We start from the raw sequence: 21,150 nt of genomic DNA on the forward strand, positions 1-21,150 counted from the left end.
TGTGTGCTTCCTCAGCAAGGTTTTCCTTCACACGGGTGAAGATGAACAGGTTCGGTATTGGCTCTCTTCAGACAGGGCGGCGGACTCAAGAATAACTGCGGCCCCCAACTGGTTATTTGTCGGTCATTTCTTCAAGGTGCGGCTGCCGCGGCGGCAAACACCGGTATGTTCCCAGGGGAAGCAGGGGTCCCCTGTCGGCTGCTGGCGTTGTATTCAGCCGGTGATGCATTGGCAAATGCTATTCTGCTTCGATTATGCCTCGCTTCTGTAAAACACACTTGTAACCGGACGTCTCCGGACGCCGGTTTCCAGGACATTGTGCGGAACGGACGCGAGCCTGTGACGTCAGACGCCTTCGGCGTCTGGACGACAACCGAAAGAAAAGACGGACCAAAAGAGGACGAAGAGAGAGAGGAGACGGAAGTGGTGTCTCGACGTGCGCGGCCGGAGGAGAAGGAGACCGGGACGCCGACGACAGAGAAGAAGGAACCCGCCGAAGGAACCGAGACCCAGAGAGAGAGAGGAGAGCCCCGGGGCTCTCCCGCCCCCGTCGGAGAGAAGCCGGGAGGCTGCCAAAGTGCCGGCCACGTCCCAGGAGGGGCGTGGTCACCTCAGCCGGGCCCCTGACGAAGAGGAGGACCAGAGACCTTCCCAAGGCTGGACCGCGTTACTCACGGACTACCACCAAAACCCTGAAAGAGAAAAACAAGGGGGAACTTTTTTTGTTAATTATTTCTGGATTGCAAGTGCGTTATCCGTGTGAACAAAACAAGGGATAAAAAGGCCATCCTTAAAACCAAAACACGAATAAAATAACTAAAACCTACCTTCTGCGCCTGTTATCTTATTCCAATATCCCTTTTATGTGCTTCAGGGATAAAGAACCCATTACAGTGGTGTCAGAAGTGGGATATTGGAATAACTACAGGTAACCAAAGACGATGGAGGGCACACCCAGCCTATCGGAGATGATGCAGCAGCTAGCCGCAGGGCAGAGGCATCTGCAAGTAGTATGGGAAGAGCAACAGAAGGAGGCTAAAGTGGAAAGGGAGGCCCTACAAAGTGCTCTGAAAAGTCAGGCCACTATCATGGCCAACAATCAGTTGGTCCATGAGACTGCAATCAAAAACCTCACGGACACTATTGCCGCTACCCGGGTACATCCGAACGTACCCAGTTCGGTCCTGCAGCGATATCAGGAAGGCAAAGACCCGGATGCCTTTTTTACGAATTTCGAGCGGGTTGCTACTTCCGCCACCTGGCCCCCGGATAGGTGGGGCCAATACATCGCCCCAATACCAATACCCGTAATTGGATCAAGCAACACCCAAGTCCAGATACTAACACCACTATTGAATTAGCCTGTGCCTTTCACCGCTCCCTCGAGTTCAAAATCCCTCCCGTACGGCCAACACTTAACCCCCTCCGACAGAACCTCGGACCCTCCCCATCCCTAGGGCGAAAACCAACCGAGGATCCGGGAAAATTACGAGGTCCAGAAAGATCCTATATGCAACAACCACAGTGTTTTAGCTGTGGAGAGTGGGGACATATCGCCCGGGTTTGCCCACTGAAGTCAGAAAAGTCAGAGCCGATGGAAATAGGAGTCACCAGGGGGAGAGTCTTCTATACAGGGGGAAAGGAAACCCGATACAAGAAGAGACTTGTTATCAATGGAAGAACCACAGTAGCGCTCATCGACTCAGGGTGCAGCCAATCTGTAATTCGTGCTGATTTATTGGAAAAACCCCTTTTTGCTTCAGGGCTTACAGTATCCATATGTTGTATTCATGGAGATACAAGAGAATACCCCCTAATCTGGACAACTTTGTCCTGGGATGGAAAAGAAGTCCCCATAAGGATGGGGGTGGTGGAACGATTAGTCGAAGAAGCTATCATAGGAACCGACTTCCCTGACTTTTCGGAACTTCTTGACAGTACAAAAGACTCTGAAAACATGAGCACATGGTGGAAAAGAGCTCCTTTTTCTAGTACACCAATAACACCACCGGTGCTTAAATACCGACCCTCCCGAAAAGAAAAGAGAGAAACCCGAAGAGTCTTTACCCAAGGAAACATGAGTCCAGATAGGGTAATTACAAAGGTCCTTACTCTTACTGACCTTCCCCCATTCCGTAGTTGTCAAAGGGAAGATCCGAGTTTGATCCATGCCTGGAAAAATGCCCGACCCCGGGAACCCCAAGACAAAAGCCCCTCTTTTACCATAATCAGAAACCTGTTGTACTGTGTCACTGGTAATAACCGAGAAGAAAAGAAGCAGCTATTAGTCCCCGAACCTTATAGACCACAAGTCCTACACCTAGCCCATAGCCAGCCAGGGGGGGGTCACTATGGCAGGGAAAAAACAGAAGAATATCTGTTGAGGAAGTTTTACTGGCCGGGGGTCTTTTCACAGATTAGGAGGTTTTGTCAGCAATGTCCCAAATGCCAAATGATTGATCCTGGTCCCAAAAGAAGAGCCCCCTTACAACCGTTGCCCATTATAGACATCCCTTTTTCAAGAATAGGAATGGACATTGTAGGTCCTCTCCTACCTTCTTCTAGAGGATACCGTTATATACTGGTATTAGTGGATTATGCCACCAGATACCCAGAAGCCATCCCACTCAGCAGTATTAACTCCAAGAGCGTAGCTCATGCAATGATAGGGTTCTTCTCCCGAATAGGCTTTCCCCGAGAAATTTTAACAGACCAAGGAACCCAGTTCATGTCCAACTTGATGTCACAAATATGTCAACTTCTGGGGATCAAACAGTTACGGACAGCGGTTTATCATCCTCAAACGGATGGTTTGGTAGAAAGGTATAACCACACTCTGAAAACTCTACTAAAGAAATCTATTTCAGAGACAGGTAAGGACTGGGATAGAAAACTCCCCTTAGTGTTATACGCTATCAGGACCCATGAACAAGCTTCCACGGGCCATAGTCCATTTGAATTATTGTTCGGTCGACAGCCCAGGACCTTGTTAGATATGGCTGCCGAGTTATGGGAGGAGGAGGATGGAGAAAAATCCCTCTTAGAATATACCCAGGAGTTAAAAACCAACATCCAAAATGTGTGGGAAAATGTAAGGGAGCATATGGAAAAGGCTCAAGAAAAGCAGAAAAGATATTACGACAGGAATACCCAATTAAAGACCTTTACCATAGGTGATAAGGTGTTAGTGCTTCTCCCTAGCTCAGACAACAAGTTGCTGGCAAAGTGGCAGGGACCTTATAAAGTGATAGGGGTAATAACCCCCGTGACCTATAAGATCCAGCTCACAGATAGTTCCAACCGGTCCCAGATCTTTCATGTCAATCTATTGAAAAAGTGGGAAGAGCCACAGGGAGAACCAACCAGGGGATGCCTAGTTAACACCGTTAAGGAGTTAGAGATAGGGTGGTGTCCCACTGAGCATCCTAGCGGAAACGAGGTGCCTCCCATAAATAGCGAAATCTCGATCCAACAGAGTGAGCAATTAAATCAGCTCCTCCATGTTCATGCCCATGTGTTCTCCTCGATACCAGGCAAGACCAAGCTGGTACATCATCAAATCATAACCCCACCTGGCAAGGTCATACGCTTACGACCATATCGTATCCCAGAAGCTAGAAAGATCCTGGTAGAAAACGAAATAGAAAAGATGTTAGACCTAGGCGTTATAGAGCCTTCCCAGAGTCCCTGGTGTTCCCCGGTGGTATTAGTGCCAAAGCCAGATGGGTCCATACGTTTCTGTATTGACTTTAGACAAGTCAATTCTATATCCCAGTTTGATACCTATCCCCTTCCAAGGGTAGACGAACTCTTAGAGAAGTTGGGAAAAGCTAGGTACCTGTCTACACTCGACTTGACCAAAGGCTATTGGCAGATTCCTTTGACGCCAGAAGATAAAGAGAAAACGGCCTTCTCTACCCCCTCTGGGTTATACCATTTTAAGGTTCTCCCTTTCGGGTTACATGGGGCACCCGCCACCTTCCAACGTCTCATCGACACCATTCTACGACCTCATACCAGATACGCTGCCGCGTATCTGGATGATATCGTTATCCACAGCGAGACTTGGGAGGACCACTTGACACATTTAACCAAAATCTTTACAGCGTTACGAGGGGCTGGGTTAACAGCCAATGCCTCCAAAAGCCGATTGGCGTTCAATGAGATCTCTTATCTAGGATATCATATAGGGAAAGGTATACTTAGACCACAAATGAGTAAAGTTGAAGCCATCCTACGGATAGAGGCACCCACAACGAAAAAGGAGGTCCGCTCATTCTTAGGCTTAGTAGGCTACTACCGAAGATTTATACCCCATTTATTCCACTGTGGCCGCTCCCCTAACCGATCTCCTGAGGAAAGGACAGAAAAAAAATATCACGAATTTAAACCCCGTACAATCCCATAGTTACCGTACCCTCCAAAGATACCTCACTACCCAACCGATTTTAAAATGTCCTGACTTCACTGTCCCCTTTCACCTCCAAACGGATGCCTCAGACGTGGGTCTGGGGGCCGTGCTTTTTCAGAAAGATGGGAAAGGTATTAGTCACCCCGTGGTCTTTATTACCCGTAAACTGTTTCCCAGGGAGCGAAACTATCCCATTATTGAGCGAGAATGTCTCGCCATCAAGTGGGCACTTGAGAGCCTCCAATATTACCTCCTGGGAAGATCCTTTCTATTATATACGGACCACGCTCCCCTCACCTGGCTATCGAGGTATAAAGATACTAACAGTCGCATATTGAGATGGTTTATGGAGCTTCAACCTTTCTCCTTCCAGGTTTGCCATCTCCCTGGTGATCTTATGGGACAGGCTGACTATTTATCCCGGTTCCCGGGACCTTTGGGGCTCGAACAGCCCCATTCAAGGGAGGGGATGTGTAACCGGACGTCTCCGGACGCCGGTTTCCAGGACATTGTGCGGAACGGACGCGAGCCTGTGACGTCAGACGCCTTCGGCGTCTGGACGACAACCGAAAGAAAAGACGGACCAAAAGAGGACGAAGAGAGAGAGGAGACGGAAGTGGTGTCTCGACGTGCGCGGCCGGAGGAGAAGGAGACCGGGACGCCGACGACAGAGAAGAAGGAACCCGCCGAAGGAACCGAGACCCCGAGAGAGAGAGGAGAGCCCCGGGGCTCTCCCGCCCCCGTCGGAGAGAAGCCGGGAGGCTGCCAAAGTGCCGGCCACGTCCCAGGAGGGGCGTGGTCACCTCAGCCGGGCCCCTGACGAAGAGGAGGACCAGAGACCTTCCCAAGGCTGGACCGCGTTACTCACGGACTACCACCAAAACCCTGAAAGAGAAAAACAAGGGGGAACTTTTTTTGTTAATTATTTCTGGATTGCAAGTGCGTTATCCGTGTGAACAAAACAAGGGATAAAAAGGCCATCCTTAAAACCAAAACACGAATAAAATAACTAAAACCTACCTTCTGCGCCTGTTATCTTATTCCAATATCCCTTTTATGTGCTTCAGGGATAAAGAACCCATTACAACACTCATGCTTGTTTTCTTCTGTTTCAGTAGCAGGACGGTTTATGAGTGCTCAGTCACTCCTTTGTCTGGCAGGCGGCTTACAGGTTGCCCCCGCTCCGTAAGCCCATGCCGGCATGGGCTGCGCGGCATACACAGTGGTGATCGTTGGGCTGAGAGTCGCTCACCTACAACGACTGGTCCTGAAGGTGGAGAGGGGCGGGGGACTTCTGTTCCCAGACCTCTTTGCCGTATACAGGTGAGACTTGGGCATGGAAGGGTAAGCCTACCATAGTACTGCCCGGTGCAGGGCATACGGGGAAATACCCGACACAGGATTAGTGGTGGTGCAGTCAAATGCTAAGAACAGGGTGCATATCTCTGATGTGGGCACGGACCGATGCAGTGAGGTCATTGGGGCCTTTTTCCCATGTTCCTTTTTGATGGGGAGGGCGAAGGACTCTGGGCCCCTGGTCGCCCTCAACGCTGCCCGGGCTCAGGGCGTTTATGGATTATCCCCTATAAACTGCTGAAAGGCACACACATGTTTCACAGCGTCCAGGTTCATTTATCTGACGAAGGAACCACCCAATTTATCCGTGACATGTGGGGTTTTTGCCTGCAGCCTCTTTTTGGTGGGGAGGGCGAAGGACCTGTTGGGCCCTGGTCGCCCTTGTGGCGGAAATTGAGATAAGAAATGTGACTAGAAACAAAAGGAGGGGGTCCCCAAGGTGGGGCCCCCAGGAGGACATCTGGGATAGGATCCTGAAGTTCTGAGCCAACCAGCGGATGTACACACCAGATCAGGGGGTAAGATACCTCAGATCGCTGGGGGAGAACATGGGGCTTCAGCTCTTGGCTCCCCCCATTACACCCCAGGGCTGATTGGTGTTTGGAGGGGGGGCAGAACCCGAAACTGGAGGACAAGGTACCGTGTAGTCAGGGTAACCGTCCCTCCTATGGATACAGGTGAGACATGGGTCACCTGTGTGGTCCAAATGGTGGTTCAGGACAGGAAGGGATCCTGTCAGATTGGTTATGGTCACAAGAATTTCTCAGTAACATGTAAATAAAAATGTTCTCTTTGTTGACTAACCTTGCTATACGTGCTATTTGATGTTTGGCTTGTTGAAGTCATGAGTTATTTTGAATTATGTCTTTTTGAAAATAAAAGATACTTCTTCCAACTAACAGAGCTTGTCGTCTCGTGTATTCCTGGCGGAGGGAGTGTGGGCCGTTATGGAGGCCTCCGGTTCCTATGGAAGAGCGCCCGCTCCGCAGTGGGGGGGCGCGTCCCGTTAGGACACGGGGCCTCCAAGGCCCTGGGGCACTCCCCCCCTCCCCCTTCTCCTTCTGCCGGGGGTGCTGGAGTTCGGCCGGATGTCCGCCCTGACGCCTCGTGAGGCGTTGGGGCGGAAGTCCATCCTGCAGGGGGCATGTCGTGCGCTCGACGTGCGCCGGTTCCGGCCGCCGCATACCGGTGGGGGGCTATTTAAGGGCCCCCCCAAGAAGGCTAGACCTTCTTTTCCGAGGTGCGGCGGCGGGACCTGGCGTGCGGCCCGCGATTGTCCCACCCACCCTCTCCTTTGTGTTTAGTAGTTTGGAAAGAAGTTGGGAAATTGAGATAAGAAATGTGACTAGAAACAATAGGAGGGGGTCCCCAAGGTGGGGCCCCCAGGAGGACATCTGGGATAGGATCCTGAAGTTCTGAGCCAACCAGCGGATGTACACACCAGATCAGGGGGTAAGAGACCTCAGATCGCTGGGGGAGAACATGGGGCTCCAGCTCTTGGCTCCCCCCATTACACCCCAGGGCTGATTGGTGTTTGGAGGGGGGGCGGAACCCGAAACTGGAGGACAAGGTACCGTGTAGTCAGGGTAACCGTCCCTCCTATGGATACAGGTGAGACATGGGTCACCTGTGTGGTCCAAATGGTGGTTCAGGACAGGAAGGGATCCTGTCAGATTGGTTATGGTCACAAGAATTTCTCAGTAACATGTAAATAAAAATGTTCTCTTTGTTGACTAACCTTGCTATACGTGCTATTTGATGTTTGGCTTGTTGAAGTCATGAGTTATTTTGAATTATGTCTTTTTGAAAATAAAAGATACTTCTTCCAACGAATAGAGCTTGTCGTCTCGTGTATTCCTGGCGGAGGGAGTGTGGGCCGTTATGGAGGCCTCCGGGTCCTATCAGTGCCTGTCAATCGGTCAAAACATTGTTCAGAATACATGGTCATCCAATCCTTGGCCTCTCTGCAAAGCCCTCAAAGCACTGTCACGTTTGCCAGTTGCCATGCGATTCTATAGAAATGGTGTGAAGGAGGTACACATTGGTCAAAATACTAAGGCGAAAATGGAAGGAAAAGCAGTGCTTACAGGAGAGTGGGTGCCTTGTGTGTTTAGGGGGGCTGAAGTGAAAGAGCTGCAGGGAAGAGTGAAAAGGGAATGCAGGGCAGAGGGAAAAGAGGATGCTGGAGAGCAAAGAGACGAGGTGTAAAATATACAGAATGAACTGTGAAGAGAAACATGGACGTAAATGTCTAACACAGAGTGAACATATTGGACTGAGACACTGTAAAGAGCACTACATTTTCCACAGACCTCCGAAATTTTAATTCATAGTCTCACAATTTCAGAATCAAAACCTTTTCAATATTATTTACAACAAAATCATCGTTGTTACTCGTTAATCCTAAACAATCTAAGAACCATTAACAAAGCCAATAGTCCTGGCTGGTTGTATTTGTATGTCAGGTGTTATATATCTGGATGCCATAACAGAAAGCTCAGACAGGAACCAAACTACCAGTCAAGTGACACACAGTGGCAATCACAGAAATTTGGTTCAGGTGTTTAAGCTGCACCCTCAATTAGACGAGCAGGTCAGTGCATGTTATTTTACAATACCAGAACCACTGCAGCAGGTTGTATATTTTACAAATGTTAATGTTAATTTGTTTTATTAAAACTTTTTTGATTTTCTCATAAAACTGAAAAGATAAACAAACCATGATATGGTTAGATTTCTTGTCAGCATTGTACAAGAGGCAATCTGTACTTGGGTTCACACCAGCATTAGCCAGTAACTCTGTTACACAATATCTATTTGGATTGCAATCATTGACATATGACCCCTCTCTTAAGACTCCAATCCGTAATGCACAGTCCATTGTCCCCATCGTTTTAACATTCCCTGGGGCTGCCCCCTGGCTTTGTAAATTGATCTTTCCATTGCTAGGCAACAGTCTCACTATCTGTACTTCTCTGCATCCTTGGAGCCTATTGCTATGCAACAGTCTCACTATCTGTACTTCTCTGCATCCTTGGAGCCTAGCAACATTGCGGGGAGCAATCACCTGCCCCGGGCTGCACTATAATATAATGTACCTGGTAGAAGGAACGCCACCAGAGTCCCAACAGCATATCTTTTGTTTCTAGCGGGGTCTGGGAACTTAGTGGCTCCCTCTAGATCAGGGGTCTTAAAACTGGGGGGAAGCTGGCTCCGCTAGGGGGGCCTCAAGTGATTCCGAGGGGGGGGGGGGGGGGGGGGGAACTAGGCTGTGGCCAAAAGAAGCATTAGTCTCATAAAAGTGCTTTGTTTTAACCTGAAGAAAATGAGTGGCAGTAAGCCAATCTGTAATGGTCCATCATTAACATCCTTTGTCAATTATATCCTAGCTGGGAGTATGTGTCAAAAGGAAAGGGACTCCGAAAATTCTTGAAAACCCCTATCCATTTCTAATAATCACATGTGAATACTTCTACACATTAGTAAGGTCTGCCTGACCAGAATAGTATATTCGGCAATCAAGTACTTCATTGCATTTTTAAAAAGGTAACAGAAATTAACAGCAGTGCTTAAATAAGTCTAGACACATTTAAGCATTGCCAACTTATTAGAATAATTGTAAAGGATTCTGAGTGGGGTCCTGACTCCACTGCTCTATATCGTGTCGTATTTCTCCCTAGAAAGAGGTAATCCTCTGACATGACCAAATTGTGTGGTAGATTGTGTGCACCTGCTTGCAACCCCTAAGGCATAAGTCCGCCCTTCCAGATTCTTTAATTCTTTAACTGCTGGTCTTTGTATTAAATTCTTTGTAGACTCATATAGTGTACCAGGGCAGATTTAATGGCAACTGTTCTTGGAGAGCTGAGTTCTTCCTACCAGTCTTGGTGTTCAGTAGGGCCTAGATTAATCTCCTAGTGTTTCTCCAGGTACCTGAGATTCTGCATGGCTTTGCATAGTGGGGACCTCTATATTAGACACAATGCTTTAGATTTTAACAAATGTTCCGATGTTCCATACATTAGCTATCCTGTATCAGTATCCAGATGGCATCTCAATGCATAGTAAACTTGCAAATAACTGAAATATTCGTTTTTTGTCAATTCAGACAACGACTCTATCTGGGCAAGTGTTTGTGTCATCAGGAAGATTTACCACAAGTATCATCCTGAGTTGTGATAATGATTTTGTCCCGGTTGACAAAGCATTGTACAGACTTAAGGTCGGCCAGAAGTTCACTAAGCAATAGTGCAGTCATTTTTGAAGAAACATCCTTCCAATACAAATATCTGTGGGCTGATTTCTTTATGTTTATTATCCCCCTTTTGCATGTTGGCAGAGTAATATACCAGGGGCATTTGTTAAAAGCATTTCAGCTGGTAAACATTTCATTAACTAATGATACAAATGGTGACCACACTCTTGGTCTGCTTTCTGTAGGCCCGCTTCCTCGCTCACAGACAGCTTGGCATCCGGGGCTCTGGTGGCCGTATAACTATGGTGCCACTCTCTCCTAGTTATAACCTGGAGGCTGCCCCCTTTTTCTCTGCTACAGCATTTTTCCTTCCAGCACCTTTGTCTGCCAGTTTCTTTTATCGCCTCAATTTAAATGTTGTATTGGCAATTATAGTATTTTCTTTTCTGGCCACCTGTCCTAATGCTTCTCCTTATCTGTCCTTTCAAATCCCCTAACCTCTGCACAGGATGTCCATTACCCTTTGTGCTTGCTTTTCCTTCCACATTGCTGATGGTTCAGAGGACTAGTTGTATTCACTGCATGTATCTGTTTTGGAACTCATGGTCACAGGTTCAAGTCTTGGATGATTCACTTAGCCTTTCATTCTTCCGAGGTCAATCAAATGAGTACCATTCCATTGGGTAATAATAGAAATCTGTTATTTCAACATCAAGAGACCCTTCTGGATGAACGTGCACATTACAAGAACACATTATGGGGGTTATTACAACTTTGGAGGAGGTGTTAATCCGTCCCAAAAGTGACAGTAAAGTGACAGATAACCACCAGCCGTATTACGAGTCCATTATATCCTATGGAACTCGTAATATGGCTGGTGGTATATCCGTCACTTTACTGTCACTTTTGGGACGGATTAACACCTCCTCCAAAGTTGTAATAACCCCCTATGTTATGTATGTAGCTGCAGGTTGTGCCCCATCCTCCCCTCCGGTCTTCAAATGTTCATCCTACACCCATGCATAGCCAGGTCTGCCCCAAAGCATACTGTAACCAGACAGTTGTGACAACAGTTGTCAATATTATTTTTTTTGTTTCTATTTTAAGATAGCCGTAGAGAGCGAAACAAACATGTTGGTAGTGCAACACCTCTCAAATGATTGAATGCATAGATCTGTTTGCCATAATGATAATAATGCCATAATGATAAAATGTGGTGTCAAACATCTGTGCTCAGGAATTCCCTTCAGAGAGGTCAGTGGGGGATGCATTCCATATCCTGTACACGATCCAAGGCCCAGGTCATCTTCGTAGCTCCAGACTGTGCAGTGCAAGTGTGGTATTCAAAGCTCTTGAGCCTGATCATTTACCCTTCAGCCCACTACCTCTTTGGGATGATTCCCTTTGTCAGCAATTCAGGATGGCCCTGCATCCGAATCTACACCTCCATACATCAGCATTGAGCAGGGACCACTAAGTGTTTTTAACTTGCCACCTGCAGTGGTAGATGCCGTTCTTGTAGCCTGATGCTTGTATACGAAATCCTTCGATGTCGAGCGCTTATAGGTTTGTGGCCTGGTGTGGGCTTCATCATCTAGACCCTCTGTAGACCAAACTCGGTAATGTAGTATTGCTTGTTTTGTCTTTGAGCCAGCATGGCACATTGCGTTAAAGAGCAGAGGCTCCACTGGATTGATCCTAAAATAGCTTTGAGTTTCTACTTTCACTGTACAGGAGACCATCGTGTAGATGATCAGCTCTTTGTACCACTCACTGGAGCCAAGAAAGAGATGGCGGTGTAAAAAAGGATTATGCCCAGGAGAATAGTCCTCTACATTAAAATCTACTGCAATCACTTTCCACGAGGGCCAAGGCGGCTAATATCATAATGTCAAGAGGGCTGCCAGTTCTGGATATTAGTCCGGATGTGACGTTGCCCTAAATGCACATGTTCACAAATTACTACTGGCCTAGCCCGGTCCGATGAGAGCTACATTTTGCCAGCTCTGTCCTGCAAGACTTTCTGGTACGTCTCAACTACCCAGCCACGTCTCCCTTGGGAAGGTACTGCTGTAGTATCTATTCTTACGGTGAGGAATCTGTGGTTAGATGCATCCATAAGAAGAGCAAGTTACTTACCTTCAGTAACTCTGATGGATTCTTTGTCTAATCATAGATTCCACACTCCCCATACTCTGGACGTCTCAAGTTAGATGTTGTCACACTGTAACCTGTAATCTTGAAGTGCTCCTCATGTGAAGGCTGTGAAGGAGACAGATTAGGAAACTGAAATCCTAGTCTGAAGTGGCACCTATCCGTTATTTCCTGGACGGTATGAAATCACCACAAAAACATATTATGCCGCCTACTCAGACGAGGAGAGCATTGATCCCGTTTGGCACCTGGAATGCTCTTAATGTGAGGAATCTGTGATTAGAGTATTCATCCAAAAGAACATTATCTAAGGTAAGGAACATATTTGTTGCTTTCATTTCATACGTTTGTTTCATTTATTTAGATGGCAGCATTTTTACTTTTACACCTTACATGCCTACTTGAATGTGTTTACAAAAGAAAACTCTGCAGGCTTGCCAGCGCCAGAACTATTAGCTTTGCCAATACCTGTTCTGCATTTCTCCCAGGTACAAGAATAAATGGATCCGTATTGAGAGAAACCGGGAAAAACAGATGATCGACCTTCACACAGGCACCCCCTGGGAGTCTGTCACTTTCACTGCCATGGGCACCAACCGTGACATCTTCTTCACCATCCTACAAGAAGGTATATTTAGGGCTGGAAGTGTGGATTGATTCCCTCCAATCGTTACAAATCATACAAATGTATTTGGCAGTTGACTTTAGTGCAACAAAAATATAAATGCACAAAACAAAAAACGAAAAGATAACCAATCAATGTCGTTGTCGAACGGTCAGTACTGGATTTTTAAGGCAGAAAGCCTGAAATGATTTTTCTTTGTATAATACGTCTTTGATTATGACAGTATACTTGCTGTCTTTCTGTAGAAATACCTGTTGGATGCTTCACGTTGTTTAATGAGCATGAACAACTAGTTCCCACAAATGGTATTTTTCATGTTATAACTTGTTTCTAGGTCTGCAAGAGGCTCCTTGATGTCAAATGTAACTGAAGACCTATGAGTAATGTCATCATGTAGAAGTACAGCGTAATACTGGTTTTAGCTTGTTTCAAAGTGCCTTTTTGTGGTCGGTGAGGGATCTTTATGAAGATGAGCTCTAGTCATTCATCACATCTCATTGAAGCAAATACACAGCTACGATTGTAACATGCGTCAACTCTGGTTCTAGAATCAACTGTTTCTATTGTAGTGTAGTTATATACTTGCTTTGAACCGATATGTAAGCAGTCCTGCTTTTGTCAGAGGAGGAAACTGAGGTGCAGATTCTTATGCTGTGATCAAGTGGATATGCCGAAGGCCACAGTCATCAACCTCGTTAAGTCCCCCACAGTCCCAGCTGTCCCCGTCTTCTGCGGGAGCTGGCATCACTCCCGCAAGCAGGGAGCTGCTTTAAATTGCAGCTCCCTGCTTCTGGGAGCAATGTTTTCATCTATTTCCCTGCACGCATAGTTGTGTGCAGAGAAACAGATAAAACCTCCACTTTCTGCAAGCGTGAGCTGTTGGACAGCTCCCACGTGCAGAGAGCGGAGTTATGTTTGCTTTTGCTTGGTGGGAGCTGCCAGCTCCCACCATGCAAAAGCGAATCGCTACCTCTCGAGGGTAGGCACTTCAGGAGGTAACAGGAGCCGGCCCTGCGGTGGGGGACCCCAAGACTATCTATGGCCATCTATGGCTCCACGAGAGGGGCAGCAAGGCTCCCCTCAAATGTTTATTTTAGCCCCAGGGAAGTGGTGGTGCCCGAGGCTTGCGGGTCTGTGGCGAACCCCCTTCATTATTTTATTTGAGCCCTGGGGAGGTGGCAGTCCCCGGCGGGTAATGGGTCCACGCGGCCTCTCCATACTTTGTATAAATTGCCCTGGGAAGGTGGCGGTCCCCGGGGCTGCGGGGGGGGGCATGGCCCCTACCAAGTTACTAGTCTATTGCCCCTACATTATTATTTTAGCCCTGGGAGGTGGTGGTACCAGGGGCACAGGGTGGCTGCGTGGCCCCACACCCTTGCATTCATTAAAGAATGCGGTCCCCAGGGCATGGAGGGGTGCACCCCCCCCCATATATTATACTTATTGTCCTGTTGCTAGTCTGTTGCCCCAGGGAAGTGGTGGGCAGAGACTGACCCCCTACATTATTATTATTATTTTCTTTAACTCTGAGGAGGTGGCGGTCCCGTGGGATGGGGTGGGGGGCACGTGCCTCGCCCCTTGCATTAATTAAAGAACTTTTGCCCCGGGGAGGTGGCGGTCCCCTAGGCGTGGGTGGGCCCAACAGCATACATAAGTCACAGTGCCCAGGGAAGATTTTGGTCCCAGGGATCATGGGGTGGGCCTCACTGGCCCTACCACATTCATTTTAAATCCTTTTGCCCGAGGGAGATTGCGGTCCCTGGGGTGCGGGCGAGCCCAGCGTGCTCGCCCGCATACACAATTTACAGTGCCCTGGAGAGGTGGCAGTGGCCCCCTGCGCCCTCTCCCGTATTTTGGCAATTGCCCCAGTACCTGGCCTACCCGGTGGTATAAGTAAAAGCAAGTAGGGGAGAACGTGCTTGCTTTTTTTTTCCACATCACGGCGAATAGTCGCACGTTTCACCGCAATTTATTATTATTATTTTTAAATGCTTCTCACCCCTGGGAGGGGCGTCCCTAACGGACCCCTGGACCAAGACTAGGTGGGTAGGGTATTGATACCCTGCCCCCTTTCCTGGTTGAAGTGTTGGCAGCCAATCAGATCTCTGCACAAGATCGTCAGTATTCGCCAAGTCGTCACGATCCTATATATACAAATTTGGATTTCTTTTAATTTCTCCTAAACTATTGAACGGATTTACACCAAATAAGAAAAAGGCTCATCTGAGGACCAAGCGCTATCTATCTGCCAAATCTGGTGTAATTTTGTCATGTGGTTCAGGCTATCCCCCCACCTTTTTCTCGGCCCCCACTTGACAGATCACCCCGAAACTACCCACACACAACAAGACCCTTAGGCACAATCTTTTTGGAAAGTTTTGTGAAGATTCGTCAAACGGAACAAAGATATGGCCAAGTAAAAAAAAAAAAACTTTTCTAAGGAAGCTAGGTGCTAACTATAACCACCTATTGGCGACCGCCAGTAGGAAATCTTTGGACCCAGGGACACCATCCCCTGGGGAATTTCTTATAAATACTGGGGAGGGGTGCGTGGGCCCACTCACTGGGCCTTTTTGGGCCCTGGGGACCCCTTCCCCTGGGATCTATCTTATAAATGAAGCAGAGGGGGGTATGTGGTTCCCCTCCACAAGTCTTTATGGCCCTGGGGACCCCCATCCTCAGGGCCAGAGGTGGGTGCCTGGTACCAACTGGGATCACTCTCAAATCACTAGTTGGGGGCCACGGGGGAGTCGCATGCTGTGGGAGACAGCATTGCTCCTGCTGGAGGGAGCAGCTGTTCGGTTTGCTTCATCCAGGCAGGAGCAATGTGTGTTTCCTGCCCACATGAGTGTGCGTCCATGGGAAACTGAAGTCTGCCCCCACCCGACAGGAGTATTTTTAAAGCTCCTGTCAGGTGGGAATAGACTTCTGTTGAAAGCTCTGTGTCCCAGGAGTTTGCTCCGTGGGAAACCATGTGTGAGCCGGTTCCGGGTGATGGGGTTCCTAGGGCCTATTAAGGCTTAGGGAGTGGGGCTCGCATGCCCTCCTCCCCTTATTATTAACTTGGTTATAGTGTTTGGCATCCCCAGGGCCTCTTTGAAGGCTCGGGGAGGGGGCAGGAGGCTGCGCACCCCTCTCCCCTATACATTTAGAGGCCAGTCCCCATGTTCCCCAGGCTCTGGACCACCTGGGGAGGGAGAATTTAATTGCAGGCAAATTTGCAGCATTTAAAAAAAAACTTTTTGGCCCTAGGCCTGGGGGTCCGGGTAATCCTACCCTGTCCCCTTATGTCATTTTTTGTGTTTTTTCTAGGACTCAGGACTGTGTCTGGAGTCCTAAGATGGCTGTCGCCACATCCTTGTTTATGTGGTGGCAGCCAATCAGATCTCACCATAAGATTTGTCAGCCCGTGTACCCTCCCTGGCGTGATATATACAAAGATTTTGCCCATTAATCGCTCAAAACTACTGAACGGATTTACACCAAATCATGAAAAGCACTCTTTCTGGACCAAGACGTAGCTTTCTGCCAAACTTGATATAAATCTGTTCAGCGGTTTGGGCTGTAGCTGCAGGGAATATGCATTTTGGGACTACCCCCTTTTTCCTCCCCCCTTTGCATGGTGGGTCTCCCTAGAACTTTCCAGGAAAGGGCTGAGGTAGAAGAGCCTTTTTTTTTTTTTTTAAGTTTTGTGAAGTTCATCAAACGGTCCCAAATTATTTAGAAAAGAAAAAAATCCCAAACTTGTCAAAAATGGTTCATCCACCTCAGCACCTTCCTGGAGAGTTTTGGGGCGATCCGCCAAGCAGGAGCTGAGAAAAAAGAGGCGGGGGGGGTCTCAAAACATATTTTTCCCATGCTGTTTCCGATGTGAATATAGGGAAGCGATACAGAATTACACCAACTCTTTATTCAGAAAGCAAATTTTTGTGATTTGGTGTAAATCTGTTCAGCTGTTTTCGAGAAATTAAGATAAAAAATGTAGTGATATCTGGCCGGTTGGTCCAGTGGGAGAGCTGCGGTGCCCCAGCCGCACCGCAAATAAAAATAAAATAAAAAAAGAGAGCATCCTGTTTGGCTGAGAGGGCCTTTTTCCGGTCAGTCCTTTGGGTCCAAGTGATGTGATTGTCTGCCCGCAAGACCAAGAGAAATGTTGCCCCCACTATTACAGGACTGAGGGGGGGGGGGGCTCTATCTGTGGCAAGATTTCTTATTTGTCTCTAGCCATAATGGCTAGCAAAAAACAAAACCTTTGTGGAAACAGAGACAATTATTTAATGACTTATGTACAATCCACCAACCTCATATTTGTTGCTTTTTTAAACAAAACTCTCAAAAGGCCAGCACTGCAAAATAAATCCCAGACCCTATGTAGCAATTTACCCAGTTGATTCTAGCTTTCATTAAAACGTTTATTGCTCTGAAAAAAGAGTGCAATTGAAACTCTTCATTTAGTTGCTCTGCTCTGACTAAAGAGAAACTGTGCCAGATTACCGTTAACCCCGTTCTATTGTACTATGTTCCTTGCTGTCCCACATATTAATGGAGCCTCTTGGAACTCAGCACATCACAAACTTACATTGAACGAATTAATAAAAATATATATAATCTTGAACAATAGCATAATAATTTCTAGGAGTATTTTATAACTATACATGGTAAATATGAATGCATTAATATAATGTAATGCAAACATGTCTAAATAAATCTAATCTAATGTTTTAAACAGCAAAATTTGAGAAATTAATTCAGTGTCAGAATTCAAGCACAAGTAGTAATTGTGATTATGTGCTAAGGAGTTCCAAGTGACCAAAATCATTTTTTAAAAGAGAACATACAGGAGAATAGAACAAATATGTCACCATCTAATTTAATAAATAATATTTTGGATCAGTACATTACCCCGACACATCTTTTCCAAACCCTTTTTAAGAAACAGATTGTCCTATATGAAGGGGCAGTGACAGATCTCAAATTATCCCCATGGTTTGTTTGTTTGTATTAAACAGACCATTCCTTTTAGCATGCCTCTTGCTGATTAGTTTGGCGTAGCCGATTACAGGTAAAACCTCAATTTAAAGGAGACCCTTTGGATGTCGGATGCTGGACACCTTACTGCTCAAGTCACACCAGCATTATTGTTGAGCTTTGATACCCATGAGCGGTAATGCATGCAGGGGATATTGTGACTTGGTGGACAGACATCAGGCCTTAAGTCTATAGTGTCACTTTATGAAGCCATGTTTGATCCCATCTTCTTGTTCTTTCCTTCACAGCCAAAGAGCTGGCCTTGAAGCAGCAGGAAGGAAAGACGGTGATGTACACAGCCATGGGAGCTGAATGGCGGCTCTTTGGCTTTCCACGTCGCCGTCGTCCTTTGACCTCTGTGGTGCTCGATGAGGGAGTTTCTGAGAAGATCGTCGAGGATGTTAAAGGTTTCATCAATAACCCAAAATGGTACAGCGAAAGAGGCAAGGAACCCTTCTACTAGTTTACCCCTTATATGTGGTCACCTGTATGATTGCATGTCTTTGGTAGTGCATTTGACACTCTTTGGCTGTATGTTGACTGTGTGTTACCCGTTTACGGCAACTCGAATGTGACCATTTGAGCGCTCACTCGCTGATGCCACTTTTTTTGTGTAGTATTATGAGTGTCTTGGATTATTTTTTTTGTGATTTGTTAAGTGTATTGTCTCTCTGTGACTGATCGTTCCTGTATGTGGGTGTGTCTAATTATCGTACTTGTTTGCATAGGACGTGGGCATCTATGTGCTCCCATTGTAGAAGGACCCATGTTTCTTTTGATTGGCAGTGGTGCCAGTTTATTTGGATTGGATAATGGTGCCTGTATAGTTTGATTGGATGCAGGATCTTGTGATTTGGTAGGGCGTTGTCGGTTCTCCTTGATAGTAAATTGTTGTGAACATGATTACTCCAGAATTGGAACTTTCATAGATTCACATGCTTGACTCATTCTCCGTCATCGAGATGGGAGTCCCCCGGTACCTTATAATAGCAAATTAATGCTAACTATAGTGCATCAAGGCCTTAGGCCCTTCACTTTAGTAGCATATCGGAGTCAACTTAAACAAGCATTGTCAATGCAACGGGTCTCGCATTTGCTCGCGTTAGAGCTATGAGCGTTGTAAACTCCTAACCATACTTTTCTTGCCACCCAAATCAAAAGAAAAAAAAACGCAGCGCGATCGAACTATGTAAAGTGCAGCGCGATCATGCTGAAATTGAAAACGGAAAAACCTAGCGCGACTACACTATGTAAACCCCAACGCGATCGCGCTGAGTGAAAAATAAACAGATAAAGTAGTCCGGAAACCATGCTGAAAACATCGAGCCTCGTATGTTTTTAGTAGTTTACCGGTGCTTTATAGGTGGGCTAAACACCTGAAAAGGCATGACGTATGCATGCCTTTCACAAATGAAAGCAAACAGATTTTAAAAGGAAAACCCCACGAACCAATGAAAGTGACTGACGTGACATGGGCGTGGTTGGAAGCCCAAAGAGAGATTACTACAGGGGACGGAGCACTTTGCGCTCGCCCCTAAAAAGAGACCAAACACTTTCAGCCAATCAGGCTGCTTTGCCCTTCAGAACACTCCTGTGAGAAGCTTCAGTCCTTCAGCATTTCTACTGCACATTGTGATAGGGAATCTCCACTGAGCTCTGCTCTTTCACACCTTTACAGAGTTATTTCTGGGAATTGTTTCTAAAATTTCTGTACTTCACCAGTTGGCTCTCTTTCACCAAAGTTTTTTGTTGTTGTTCTATCTGACTTTTTCTTCACCAGTCATGTCAGATAAGGAGAAAAAGAGTCTCTTCAGAGCCTGTAAGACCTGTGGCAAGAAGATGCTTCACTTCGAGGATCCACACTAGGATTGCATTTATTGTCTTTACCCCACTATTCAGCTAAGGACTGCAAAGTATGTTGGACCTTTTCTAAGAAAACCTTAAAAGACAGAAAAGGGAGGTTACGGATTTGGCTCCAGAAGCTGCAATTAAGAAAAGAGTCTGTGTCTGGCTCTGAGAGTGAAGACTCATCTTCATCCTCAAGAAGGTCACAAAAAGGGACAGGTCCCCTCACTCCCGCTCTTCCAGTGAGCAGTCCAAGAAGGCCTAAAAAAAGACAACTAAGGAGTCTTATAATGGCCTCAGTCCTTCAGGATCTCCTCACAGTCATTCGTCTTCTTCAAAAAATAAGGAGAAACATGCATTTGCAATGCAATAGGTCTTGCATTTTTTTGAGTTAGAGCTATTGGTGTTGTAAATGCATAAGTGGACTTTTCTTGACATACAAATTGCTCAACTCTGCTGCAAAACTGAGGTCCTTTTTGCCATAAAAATCTAGTGGCCCTGTATATAACTAAAATATTTCTATTTACCATCTTCCTTTATCTGCAGTTGAAATTGAAAATGTTGCTAATATTTATATTGTTGTTTTATATTACTATTTTGGGGTCTCTCTTACTATATATATATATGTAATATATGTTTAAAAAGCAATGAAAAAATCAGCATCGCATTTAAAGTGAATCATTCATCTACGCAGAGCTGGCTTTATAGCGGTGCAAGTGGTGCTGCCACACCGGGTGGTGAGCGTCGATTTGGGGGCGCCAACCTCAAGGAGACGGTGTGCTTAGCAATAACTTACAAAACCTGTGATTTTAAAGCACCTGTTGAAAAGCTGTGTTTGCGTTCAGCCTTCAGGATACAATTAAAATATCAAGATACCTCTTTTGATTAATGTTCCTGCTAAGGAAGAAGATGGGAGTTTTGTACAAATCAGCTATAACTCGGCATACAGTAGTGTAGAGAGTTAACATACCCGCTGCAAAGAACAGAATGATATTTTATTTTATGTATATAAGTGAGTGGATTAATAAAGCCATATTTTACAAGTGCTTTAAAACAAATAAATGTATGTGAAATTGGGGCTAAAGAGAAATTAGGGGCTCGTTTGCCCAGTGGTAGTAAGGAATTCTAAGGAGTTAGTCATGGGCTGGGGGGCACCAAAAAACACTGTCGCACAAGACAACACCAGCACTAAAGCAGCCCTGCATCTGCATATGGAGTGGTGTGAAACAAATAGTCTGTCAATGAGTTAAAGTAGCAGACAGCTGTTCATGAAAAAAGAGAGAATTTAAACAGCCAGCCGTAAAGATTAGTATGTTTGTGACAACCAGCATCTGTGAATGTATATTTCAGAAAGGCAGTGAGTTATATGGCCGAATGCACGGATGCCGAGCTTCACACAGACACAACGCTACTTCCCAAGCTTTCAGATTGTTAAGAAGAAAACGTATTCCAGCGCGCTACATCAGTGGTTCCCAACCTTTTGACTTCTGGGGACCCCTACTATATCATTACTGGATCCCGGGGACCCCCACTGAA

General features: G+C 46.4%; 1 protein-coding gene across 2 annotated transcripts in view; it reads left to right on the forward strand.

Moving 5' to 3' along the window:
- The window catches only part of BCS1L (BCS1 homolog, ubiquinol-cytochrome c reductase complex chaperone), a 66,071-nt gene that overhangs the window by 29,162 nt on the left and 15,759 nt on the right, over nucleotides 1–21,150 (forward strand). For both annotated transcript variants that reach the window (XM_069227111.1, XM_069227110.1), the window contains exons 3-4: nucleotides 12,605–12,744; nucleotides 18,018–18,212. In XM_069227111.1, the coding sequence (XP_069083212.1) occupies nucleotides 12,605–12,744; nucleotides 18,018–18,212 (335 nt within the window). The remainder of the gene's footprint in view (nucleotides 1–12,604; nucleotides 12,745–18,017; nucleotides 18,213–21,150) is intronic.

This window comes from Pleurodeles waltl, chromosome 3_2 (assembly GCF_031143425.1).
Source record: "Pleurodeles waltl isolate 20211129_DDA chromosome 3_2, aPleWal1.hap1.20221129, whole genome shotgun sequence".
NCBI classification, from domain to species: Eukaryota; Metazoa; Chordata; class Amphibia; order Caudata; family Salamandridae; genus Pleurodeles; species Pleurodeles waltl.